This window comes from Nematolebias whitei, chromosome 9 (assembly GCF_014905685.2).
Source record: "Nematolebias whitei isolate Nwh7 chromosome 9, NemWhi1, whole genome shotgun sequence".
NCBI classification, from domain to species: Eukaryota; Metazoa; Chordata; class Actinopteri; order Cyprinodontiformes; family Rivulidae; genus Nematolebias; species Nematolebias whitei.
Window position 1 is genome coordinate 48285775 of NC_056506.1, and position 13189 is coordinate 48298963.

At 40.3% G+C, this 13189-nt stretch overlaps 1 protein-coding gene across 1 annotated transcript in view; it reads left to right on the forward strand.

Moving 5' to 3' along the window:
* LOC119414310 (receptor-type tyrosine-protein phosphatase N2) overlaps nt 1-13189 on the forward strand; it is a 243793-nt gene that overhangs the window by 89425 nt on the left and 141179 nt on the right. Inside the window, exon 12 of the mRNA XM_037681405.1 lies at nt 11313-11377. Within this exon, the coding sequence (XP_037537333.1) occupies nt 11313-11377 (65 nt within the window). The remainder of the gene's footprint in view (nt 1-11312; nt 11378-13189) is intronic.

A 13189-nucleotide genomic window follows, 5' to 3' on the forward strand; every position in this document is an offset into this window, starting at 1 on the left:
TAAAAGATGGCGGTCTTAGTTTTGGCTTCCTTTCTCTGCAGTCTCACCAAGCAGTCATCAGCTGCCACTTACTGGCCTTATAAACCCCTCGTGTAAATACTCTGAACTGGTGCACAGAGGGAGAAAGAGGGAGCAAGAAAATGGAAAATTAAAGAAAGGTGAGGTAGGATGACACAAATTAGAGAGGAAATGAAGGTAAACCCAAGTGTGTGTGTGTGTGTGTGTGTGTAATGCTGATCTTGAGTGAGTAACGACACACTACTACTGATTTATTGGCCAGCAGACAACAGTATGCAATCTGTATTGTTCATCATATTGACTGACTGGTTTGCTCATGGGGAAGAATGAGGAAAAATAAACTTTACGGATGGAGAGAGATAAATGAATTTTAGGAAACGGGGACAATAGGAGATTAGTCACTTGTATAACTGAAATAAATATATAAATGAGTAAAAAATAAATGAAATTTCCTTGGTAGACAAATATTCCCACAACCTTACGTTGAACTGTTCGACCAAAGTTTTCCAGCGAGGTTTGAAACCTGCAGCTCAATTTGTCTTTGCCCCATTTATTTTAACGGATCTGAAATCACGTATGGAGTTTTAGCTTTGGTTCTATTTAAACTTTAAAGACTTTAGTTTGATTTGTTCTACAGATGTGAGAAACAAAAGTGTTTGAGTTCCTCTAATCAGGCATGCTGAAGAGAAGGACGAAGAGACAGAGGGCCAGAAGTGTCATTGGGATTAGACTGCGGTGATAATTTAAGCTAGTTTATAATTTAAAGGGATAGTTTGGCCACTTTAAAGTGGAATTTATTTCAAATACTTTTTCTTGTTGTAAATAGCTTCTTGACGTCAGTTTGGAGAAATGGTTTATTTTGTCAGGACTGAAGAGGTCCAAGTCCAGAAGCAGAGTAAATAAAATGTCTTAGCAAATCCAGGCTAGAAGGAGCGGTGGCGCTGAGGTTAGAGAAGGTGGGCCTGTGATCGGAAGGTCGCCGGTTCGACTCCCTGGACCGACAACATCAAAGACGTGGGTGGAAAAGGTGAAACATCCCACACCTGCCTCCACATTCCTTTGCCCCACTCTGGGCCCTTGAGCAAGGCTTCACCATCTGCTCCCAAACAGGTCTCTCTTGAAAATGAGTCCTTGTGACTCAGTGAGACTACCTGTACAAATAAAGTTTAAATAAAAAAATAAAAATCATCAAACACAGTTGTATACACTTTACACAGTGCTACGTGTTGGGTGCCATCTACACTTGCAATTATCTTTAAGTTCTGTCTAATAAAAACATTAATCTAAAACTGATTTATGGGGAAAATTATGTATAATTTATAATGTAGTGTTCGCTTTAATCTGTGACATTTAGAAATGTCTAGCTTTGGAAATTTGTCTGTTGATGAGTAACCTAAAGGGTCCATTTCCAAAGTGAAGTTTGCAGTGTCCAATCTATAAAAGTTCATAGCATTTCGCGAGGACACTACTTTTTAAACCTTTATACTGCCATCAATTCTGTAATACACTGTTCATTTGGCAACATTTTTATGAAATTCTTGTCAGATGTGACCCCCGGATGTCCTGGAAGTGCAGCATATAGCTACTTTTGGTTCTGTTTGCACTTGTAAACATCTGCATACTTCTATATAATGTGAACTTGACAATGGTGTAAATGTTTATAAAACAGTGTTTGCATGGATTTCTATGTAATTAAGAGAATTCAGGATGGCAACGATCTACTTTGGTCTTGGCTGCAGTTGAGGTAGCCGTTAGCCCATCAGTCCTGTCTGTCCAATCTGAGGTCCTCAAGATGCTTGTTTATAAGTTTTAACCACTTCAAGGTGGAATGGTTCATCCACCTTGAAGTGGTTAAAACCATTCCTTTAGGTCACTAACAAGGTTAAACTCATATTTTATGAGAAGTCTGACAAATAGTAACGCTACAAGTTTAAAGAAGTCATGGATTTGGTGACTTCTTTGCTTCTAGAATTGCGCCGCTCGGGGTGGCTGCATGTTGGAGCAGCTCTGTTACTTTCATTCTGAGATTTTGCTTTTGGAAACTTTAATTCATCTTTTTCTGGATGTAAATCACATTTTTTGGATGATTGTTTCCTCTGGTATCAGATGCTTGTTTCCTCTGGTATTGGATGCTGTGCAGCTGGAAGGATTTTTACTGAAACGTTTTTAGTTTTGGACATTTGTTTATGATGCGTAACCATGACAAGGTGTTTTTTTTTTTTTTTTAACAACAAGCAGCAGCTGATTAACATCTCAAAAGCTCAAATAATATCTCAGCTACAGCCCCAAATCTCAAGTAAGTTGAAAAGGAGGTGCCGTGGATGCATTCCCATTTCCCTGCCGGCTGTGCTCGAGTGCCTGACCACTGAGATCCTAGAAATGGCAGGAAACACAGCCCGTGACAGCAGAATGACTGGGATCATCCCTCAACACCTGCAGCCGGCTGTCCGTAGCGACGAGGAGCTCAGCAGGCTGCTGGGAGGAGTGGCCAGCAGGCTGCTGGGAGGAGTTCTGCCCAGTATTCAGGCGATCCTTCAGCCAGGAGAAACCGAAAGGCCAGCTGAGTCTGGGTGGACGGATCGGACAGGATCTGCAGCCAGTTTCTTCGGATCCGCTGTGGGACGGATCTTTACAAGAAATCCTTTCTGCCTACAGCCATCAGCATCTATAACAGCTTAATGAAGTGAGGATTATGATTAACAACACTTAATTTCCCTTTGGGATTAATAAAGTATTTTTTAATTGAATTGAATTATGATGGCTGCCTCTCAATACCAGAATAAAAATGCTGGGAAGCTTTAGTGTGGAACAAGTGAAAATGACATGTAAGCTTTATAAACTTGTTATTTTATAAAGTGGTGACTTGGAAAAGTAGAACATACAGTATGCAGGGGTTGAAATATTGTGTTAAAAAAACTGTCACATTTTACACTTATTCATTTGGGACTAGAACAAGATTTTATTTTATTTTTCCCCCACCTACTGGAAGTTGGGTCCATTAGTTGAGAAATGAGTTTTGTGACTCAAGACTGAAAGTTCACCATCTTTTTGGGAGTATTAGTTTCCATGATCATTTTTAGACGGCCATGGTAGCCCGGTGGTCAGTGCTGTAGTCCTGAGGCGGCTCCTGTTGATAGACGTCTGTTTACGATCAGCCTACGAAAGAAAAAGAACGGTTATTACTTATGGGATTATTTCATTGAGCGTGGTGAACTGCTAATGAACGCTTTTTGTTGGTGTTGTAGTTTTCTCGCTCAGTGAAACAAGATGTTGGCAGTTCCAAGGTCGTCGTTGTTGTGGGCGGTCGGGGTTTGTTATTGTTTTCTGTTGGTGTCCCCAGAGTCTCGTGTGTTTTAATAAATAATTTATGCCGACTAACAGGGGTGTTTATTACCTGCCTTTTAAAATGCGAATGAATCATATGGAGCAGAAGCAAAGACCTTAATGACATCAATTAGGGCAACGAGCAGTGTTTAACACAACAAGGGACACATTATGGATGTTATATAAGTGTATGCAAATGAGTTCAACCAAATAATTTAACGTCATTAGAGGTGTGAATGCAGGAACCCCGATATCAAAGCAACAAAGAATCTGCTCGTTTATTTTAGGAGTAAAAACTCAAATGTATGTTTTTGTGAAATGTTTGACGAACATTTCCTGGAAATATGCAAATGAGTGTGCACGTGGAATAATGATACTGAAAGAACCAACCTTTTAAGAGGCTGATAATCTATAAAATAAGTGTTGCACAAAAAAAAAACCCTGATGCATGATCAATAATCCAGCTAAATAAATCTAACAAGGTTGAGTCAGGACCTCTTGACGGATTATTATTCGTAGAATCCAAAAATACTTTGGCGTTTTAATACTTCAGAGGGAAACATACTAACTTAGCTTCAGATTTTGTTTTATACTGTATGTGTCTAATCTATATGATCCATGTAAGTAAGACTGTCATGATTACACATTTTGCTGGACGATTAATTGTCTCAGAAATTATTGCGATAAACAATATTGTTTGAAATTTGACAATAATTGGTAATTATTGTCAAATTTCAAAATAAATGTTTAATTTGTTTTGCATGCAGTACCTTTTTTCGACCACCGGATGGCAGTATAAGACTGTTTGAACTGACGGATGGATAGTGAGGGAGCGAGCAGCGCGTCTCTTTAAGTAAAATGGGAGGGAGGCCTCTTGACGTGACACGGGCTGTCTCTCTTAGCTTCTCAAAATGGCGGACGCTCCGTGTGGTTTGAGCTCTTTAGCATTTTTCACACAAAGTTTTTAATACAAAAATAAGTAAACAAGTTCTCAGCTTTTTGCAGAGAAAAACAACTTTTTACACGAAGACACAGGTTTCAACCGTGAATTTTGGAGCTTCGACAAGACGGAGGTTTTTTCCCCGAGTTCCGCCTGTTAGCTTAGCTCGTAGCTTAGCTTCTCAGCTTAGCTGCTTTTAACGATCCAAAAACGCAATTTTGGACGGTTAAAACAGATTTTAAAGATAAAAGAGAAAGGGGAGGGGTCAGTGAAGAGCACCGGAGTTGAGCTTTTTGTCATCCAGTGTCTTCAGTAGAAAGAGAGAAACACGAAGAAACGATAAAGCCGATAAATGAAAATGAGGTTGATAATTGTCATTTATCATGCGATTAATTGATTTATTGTTTATCGCGACAGGCCTACTTGTAAGACCAACTAATTTGATCGGTTTATGGTAGAAGTGCAATATGTGCTTAGTAATTTCCCCCCTCCCCTTACTTTAATATCAAACTTAACCTACCAATATATTTAGTTTCTGCAGAGTTTTTTTAAGCTTCAGGTTAAATCTGACAACCAAATTAATTCCTCCATGCAAATCCTGCTGTTTGGTTGGGGTATATTGAACAGTGTAAAGGATGAAAACTAGCACCTATTTTTTGTTCAGTACATTAGATGTGAAATATTCTGACAGATCCCGTAGGAGCACAATGAATAAAAACACTAAAAGAGGCAGTGGTATATTTTAATTTGCCCCCAGATTGTTGCTTATGTGATCAACTGGTGCCATTCTTTGCTGCAGTGATGATGCTGAACTGTGCGTGGCAGGTTTTTGACAGATGGATGCTGTTTTCTTCTCATTATACACTCCTGAAATGTGAGTGAGAGGTGTAGAGGTGGTGGTTAGTGGTTGAAATAACGACCCCTCCGTTCTCCAAAAAGCATCTATTCTGTTGGTCGAGGACTCTGGGAGCCAGTCGGGGCCTTTTCCTTTTGTCAGCGGTGAAAAATGAAGTTTTTCTGAATTCGCAGCACTCGCTGTGCTCCCCTCTAGGCGCCTCAGATACATTGAGTTAACATAAAGCAAAATTCAGGATGGGGGCGGCACCAGTGACAAATGAAGCGCCTCTGTGTGTTTTGGAGGGGGGTGGGGGTGGGGGGGGCTTTCTTGTAGAAATGAGATTTGGTCCATGTTGTTTCCTTCAGGCCCATTTTTTTTTACTGAGGTTCAAATGGATTCGAGAGTCACAACGGAAGATGGAATATTCTTGAAACAGGAAAAAGGAGAATAATCAAAGCGTAAACCATTTACCTTCAGCTCGCTCTCAGCCTGCAGTCCATCGCTGCTGCATTCCCATTTTGTAACATTACAGCTTATTTTCCTGCTGTGCTGCTTGTCAGGCTGAAAGAAAAGTCGCCAGTCGGTCTGATCACGACACCTGGTCCATCGCAGCCTCTTAAAAATGGATCCAATTTGGGTTTGGGAGTGAAAGCTTGCCGGGGTACAAATGAGGAGCCTCAGCTCGTCTGTTCGTGAGCTGTGCTCTTATCCGACTTGGACTCGTTTTGTAGTCTGCAGGAGAGGAAAGGAGCGGACGGTCTGAACAGCTCTTGGCTACAGTTTAGGGATAGCACCGTGCCGTCGTGTTTTGACGTCCAAAAACTTGTCGGCTTATTAAAAGGAGCTGTGTCTGTGGTGCCGTCACGCTCACTGGCTGCCGTGTAATCCCATGCAGGTGGACCATGGTGGTGATTTTCTCTTGATAAAAACCACGTAGAACACATTTAGGTTTGGTTGTGTCTGTATATATATCATGCTGTTCACTCAGAAATTAAGTGTTTGCGTGCGTGTAAGTGTGACACACAATTAGGCCTCGTTGCCATTTCAACTCAAATAGGTTTTTCCTCACCAATTACCAAAGACCCTTCAGGCAGTGACAACTTCTGAGGAGGTTCACAAAGTTTCTTCTGATTTCAATGCGATGTTTTGCCTTTTAAATTGTTTTTTTTTAGACGTGTTTTGGAAGTTAGTTATTGGACTCTGGAGCTATCGATGAGAAATGACATTAACCTCAGAAAGACAAATAAAAGGTTATCGGGTGTATGAATAAAAAATGTGCTCAAAAGGCTGGAAACTCCCAAACTGCTCTTCCCATTTTCTCCAGAATGAGTCTTTTCAGATCCAAATTTGATATCTGGAGAAGAAAACAGCCCGCAGCTTGAAATCACCATCTCATTGCAGAATTATGAAGCATAAATGACGTTCAAATATCTGTTGGTTTTTAAACCGTTTTGCCACAAACTTATTTCTTTAATGGCAGGTAGACACGATCCATTTCACAGGATTCCTGTTGTTTTTGGTGAGAGAGAAAGAGACCAGACAAAAACGCAACATTAAAGCAAAGTGTTCATCACCTTTAAAGAGCTAAACTGGATCCATCCTCTGTGCACCCTTGTCTGGTACAGTTTGAAATAAAAAATAATAGAAGTTGCAATGGTTAACCTGGAGAAGGAGCCATGGCTACAGTTTAAAAGGTTTATTTACTGTAAGTAAAACTAACAATTCATGTTCTTTTATGAGTAAAAACAGTAATTTTAACAAACAGGTGCCTGCTTAATGGAGCAGGTGGAGACGCCGTTCCCCCATTTTCTAAAGTGGAGGTGGAAACTCGAGTATTTGCACCACATTTTTGTCCCCGGCAGCTTTTCGGTCAGAGACCCACCACCTTCTTTAACCTCTGTGCCACCACTCTCCCCTTGAAGAAACTATTCTTTCTAGTTTTTATATTGTCTTAAAGTAGTTTCATTAAATGAATGGAGTGGTTGAAGATTAATCAACGATGGCCAAGGCCACCTTTGACCACCCCCTGGCTCCACCACTGCACCTGTTGAAAAACTACCTCTGTTCTTCTACACAGTGCAACTCCTACTCACTTGAATATCTTGCAGCTAAAACATTGTTTGTTTGTCTTCTCTGTTCAGTTCCAGTCCAGACAAACTTGTGAAACTTGTTTCGAACACTACAAACGTTCACTATTCAAATCCCTCGGTGTACCGATTCAAAAACATGTTGTACGCCCAGCAGTAAGACAAAGTGGGTGATGCCTATTGATTGCAATTTTTCTTTTTGTTGTACACTTAAAATATATACAACTATATAGAACTGCCTTCTTCCACCTGCGTAATATCACTAACATTAGAAACATCTTTTCTAAAAATGATGCAGAAAAACTGGTCCATGCATTTGTTATATTGCAATGGTTTATTATCTGGGTGTCCAAATACGTCTTTAAAAAGTCTTCAGTTGATCCAAAATGCTGCTGCCAGAGTCTTAACTGGAGTTACTGGGAGAGATCATCTCTCTCCAGTTTTAGCTTCTCTCCACTGGCTCCCTGTAAAATCCAGAATTAAATTCAAAATCTTACTTCTAACCTACAAAGCCCTCAACAACCTAGCTCCATCTTATATTACAGATCTTATTGTTTCATATTTTCCTAACAGAGCACTTCGCTGTCAGACTGCAGGTTTACTTGTGGTTCCTAGAGTTTACAAAAAAAGAATGGGAGGCAGATCTTTTAGTTCTCAGGCTCCTCTCTTGTGGAACCAACTTCCAGTTTCTGTCCGTGAGGCTGACACATTGTCCAGTTTTAAGACTGGGCTTAAGACTTTCCTTTTTGATAAATCCTATAGTTACCTAGGGTTTCCTGAGCTGTCCCTTAGTTATGCTGCTATAGGCTTAGACTGCTGGAGGACTCAACCTGTTTTGTATTTGAAATTATTTTTTCTATCCTTATAACGTGTTTTTTGTCTTTCAGATACACCTGGACCTCTACCTGGACCTAGCATTCTGTGTTCGTCTGTCTCTCCTTCCTCTCCTCTCAACCAGCCGGTCAAAGCAGATGTCCGCTTGTCCTGAGCTGGTTCTGCTGGAGGTTTCTTCCTGTTAAAAAGGGAGTTTTTCCTTTCCACTGTCTCCACTGTGCTTGCTCAGGATGGGAGACTGCAACGAAGCCAAGATTCAACTTGTCTGCTGGATTCCTTAGATAGAGAACTTTACTAATTGGCTTTGGACTAAAACCGTGATCTTTTTCTGCATACAAATTAAGAGAATAGATTATAAACTTTGAATGATATCGCACTATTTAGGAGCACAGTATAAACACACAATAAAAATAAAAAAAAAAGTGTCTAGGCAAAACCTGTTCTAACTATTGCCAAAAAAGTGATTTTTTTAATGTCTGGTTGCTTCACTTCTCTGTGTAAGCTTTTCAAGCACATTATTGTTAATCCACAGCTCCTTTTTGTGCTCCAACAACAGATGACAGTAACACACGAGAAGAATGAATCTGCAGAACCCAAACTAAAAGCAGCTGAGATCTGTCCATCTTGTTACACTGAACAAGAAGTTTATTCAGGTGATCCCCCATGGAGAGGAAGATCTCATCCTGACAGGTCAATTCAGCCTCTTCAGTCTCTGTTTCTCTTTGGAGGGAGTCTGCAGACGTCTCCGACTGGCAGCACTATTAAGACATGTCAGACTACATGGATATCACAGACAAGGTGTTCACGCGTCTCTGTCTGAGGCCTGGACTCCACCACTTCACCTGTGGTTTTACTGCAGTGTAAGAAAGCCACAGTTCAGTTCTTAAAAAACATTTATTAATATATTTAATATATTTTCGTATTTTCATTCTAAAGACTATTTGACCTGTACATTTACTACAACATGCTTACTCCTAATGAGAAATTAAATTCAGCTCAGTTTATTTACAGTATAAAGCACCGAGTCACAACAGAAGTTATCTCAGGGCACTGAACAGAAACATTCATATACATAAAAATTAAATTAGCAACATTGTTTATCTAAGGCAGGGTAGCCCGCAGCATATACAGCAATGAGTCTGCATTTGTCGCAAGGCGACAGTGGAAAGGAAAAACTCCCTCATGAGCAAGAAACCTCCAGCAGAATCAGGCTCAGGACAAGCGGCCATCTGCTTCGACTGGCCGGGGTTTGAGAGGACAGGAAGAAGGAACGGATACACAATGGCAGGTCCGGAATGGAGGCGAGCAGGTCCCTCTCTGGGAGGAAAGACAAACAAAAACAAAAAAAAAATACATGTTAAGATAGAAATAATTACAAATACAAACTATTCATTTGATGACTTGAGATCAATTTGTCCTCCAGCAGTCTAAGCCTATAGCAGCATAGGATAAGGGACAGGTCGGGAAACTAAGCCGACACTAACTATAGGATTTATCAAAAAGGAAAGTCTTAAAACTGGACCATGTGTCCGCCTCACGGACAGAAACTGGAAGTTGGTTCCACAAGAGAGGAGCCTGAGAACTGAAGGATCTTCCTCCCATTCTGCTTTTGGAAACTCTAGGAACCACAAGTAAACCTGCAGCCTGAGAAGTTCTCTGTTAGGAAAATACAAAACGGTAAGATCTGTAATATAAGATGGAGCTAGGTTGTTGAGGGCTTTGTATGTTGAAAATAAAGTGCTGTTGCTATTAAATTATATATTTCAATCCTCGTTTAAAAAAAAAAAAAAATTTTTTTTTTTTTTTGAGCCAGTTCAGTTTCAAAGTCAAGATCTATAGTCTCCCCACACGTTGCATAAAGTGTCCGTTGAATTATGCTCTGACAGATTGAAAGACTAATTATTAAAGCTCCTTGGAGGAGCATGACAGCATCAAGACTTGCTATTTGCATATCCTTCATCTGCTGGTGTGTCAACAAAGAAGATTCGCTCTGTCCACCGCTGTATTCAGATGCAAAGCAAAGTGAATGTAATTATGTATGCTTTCTTTTTTTTTCATAACATTTTGTTCTGGTTTTAATATGTTCCCTGCCATGAATTTTCAATTTAAGCCCTACGTTTGTTTCTCTTTGTGCAGATGGGGGGGGGGGAGAAAATGAGCGAAATGTGTGCAGGGTTTAATTGTATTTGTGTGGAAATGTGTTTTAATATTTGCCCGGCGGCAGGTCAGGTTAAAAACTCTTATTTCATAAAGTGAAGATAAGCAACAGTAATAGCTCACTTAGAGCTTGAATGGTAGGATGCTTTGTTGAGCCCCGTGGAAATGTTCTTGGCCTAATTCTGCAAATGTGTTTAGGGAACGTTCACATGATAACCGCAGTGACATCACCACCTTTAAAACGTCTCCTCAAACCCTGTAGGTTTTATTCTACAGTTCTGCTGCAGCACACGGCAACTAGAGACACCGGAGAGGAGAAAGAACAAGATTCAATTGTCTTTCATTCCTTACATTCACACATTATGTGCCACAGTTTAAGATTCTGTTGTGTTGAGAAACGTTGGAGTTGTTTTGTGAATGACTCTCATCAACCGCCACGTCAAACTTTTTAGCCCAACATCTGTAAAACTCACTGATTTATAACCTTTTTATTGGCTAATGTTCAATAATTAGTTCAGGAGGTATTTGAAACACAAACAGGGTGGACATCAACGTTGAGGTCAAAAGTTTTAGATTCATATTTTGTGCCGTGTGCAAACTTCAGAGTATGTGTTACGGATGAGTCTCAGTAACTACCACACCAAGATTAAGCCAATTTCTGTAAAACGGACTGATTTATAGCCATTTTAATGTTTTTTTTCTGGTCATTTGGCTGCAGCAGCCATCTTAAATTGCTGTGACCCAAAAGGTTATTCAGTTGTAGTTTTTATGACATGAGGTATTGTGCTAACAGACACGGGCGGCCTTCATCTTTTTGCGTTGAGTAATGATGTGAGGAGAACGTCATTCTCATTCAGCTTTCTCTAGAGCTTCCTAATTAAATATATTTCTGCTGTTGCTGATAACTGGGACCTCAGATCCTGATTTATTTATTTATTTTGTTCCTCGTGTAATTACTTAGAATGACAATAAAGCGTCTTTAGTTTTGAATCTATGGTTAATTTTTTTGCCTTCCCATGAAATTGGTTGAATTATTGCCACATGCTGAGAAGGTTTGGTGTAAAACATTACGACCTTGGGAAAACTGATTTGTGTGTTTGTGTTTTCATTGTAGTGAAGCAGAAAGCAGCGTTGGAGACGGAGGCCAAAGTCACCATCCTGGAGGCCGGCGTCGCAGACGTGAGTACACACGTTTGAATGTTCACATTCCACAACATACCCAAAACGTCTGTTGGACCAGGTGAAGCTCAGGTGCTCCTGCTGCTTCCTGTAACAAACTTGGAAACGGCTCATTTTTAGTGATTCTGTGAACATAAAAGTCGAAGCGTATTTGTTGACGCTTGGGGAGGAAGTGCTATTTTTCACAACATTAGGTCGAATTACGTCTGCGTTGTTTGGATTTTATTTAGAAAATGCTCAAATGGTTTATGAACAGGGATTTCTTTCCACCGGTTAGTTAACTTAAAATGCTTATTGCTCACTACATTTGACAGATATTGAGTTCAAATCTAGTGTGGTAGTAGCTGATATCCATCCCCATCAAATAATGAGGTAAATGTGTTGCTACTCTTCTGATGTGCCTGGATAGACGGCTCCAGTTTTGTCCCATCCATCCCTGAAACCGCTCCCAGATCAATTTGGGCTTGTCAGCGTGCATTTTGTCAACATGACTCTGGATTTTGTGCATGTTTCTGTCACGAGTGGAGTCTTTTTCAATCTTCAGCCATAGAATCCAATTTTATTCAAAATGTGATGGATGCTGCATTTAGAAAATTATGAATTTTGACCTTTGAGTTCACCTTGAATGATACAGAATGGGTTCATTGGCACTTTTTCTATCATCCACACATTTTGTTTGATCACCCTGGGGTTGCATTTCTTCTTGCATCCCTGTCCTGGCAGGAGAATTGCATTTTCATAAATGTTATAGTTTAAAATGATCGCCAGCTGTTGTTGGAGAAAGATGAAGCTGCTTGGAGATGGTCTTGCAGGCTTTTGTTAGCATGAGTATCTATAATTTTCCGAGCTTCTTTCTTACCTTCGCTTTTGATTTCTCTGCTTCGTGTTCATTCATTGTCGTGCACACAACCATATCAAACAGCGGCCTATTTCCTCTCGTTAAAAAGACTGAATGGCTGAAGAAAAGTTTGAAGGCAACCGTGACACAAACGCTTAGTTTGAAACAACTAAAATGCAAAGATTGTCTATTTAAAATATTTAAGAGAACTTGTGGAGGTATGCACTTGAAACAAGAGGAATGAAGGTCAGACGTAGTAAAACAGAGTATATCAAGGTCAAGGTTCTTTGTCATGCGCATCACATGTGACACATGAGGTGGAACGAAGTTGTGTACACAGGGTCCCAGTTACATCCAACAAAAGTATTACAAAGTAAAAGAAAAACCGTAATAAGATCTAAGATATGAACTAAGAAATATGTTAAACAGTGCAAAAAGAGTAATACACAGTATTACATGTGTAATACTAACAGTAATACCTGTGTGTGAATGAGAGGAAGGAGGTGGAACAGTGAGGCTACAAGGAGCAGAGGTCACAAAGGTGCAGGACTTCAAGGACTTGGGGTCCACTGTCCGGGAACATGAGGAGTGTGGTAAAGAGGTGAAGAAGAGAGTCCAGGCAGGATGGAGTGGATGGAGAAACATCTCAGGAGTGATTTGTGACAAAAGAGTGTCAGCAAAGGTCAAAGGAAAAGTTTACAAGACAGTGGTGAGACCAGCTATGTTGTATGGTCTGGAGACAGAGACATGGACAAAAAGACAGGAGACAGAACTGGAAGTGGCAGAAATGAAGATGTTGAGGTTCTCCTGAGGAGAGACAAGGATGGAGAAGATCAGGAATGAGATCATCAGAGGTACAGCACAGGTTGAACAACTGGGAGATGAAATTAGAGAGGACACACTGAGATGGTTTGGACATGTCCAGAGGAGGGACAGTGGTTTGGACATGTCCATCTGAGGGACAGTGGTTTGGA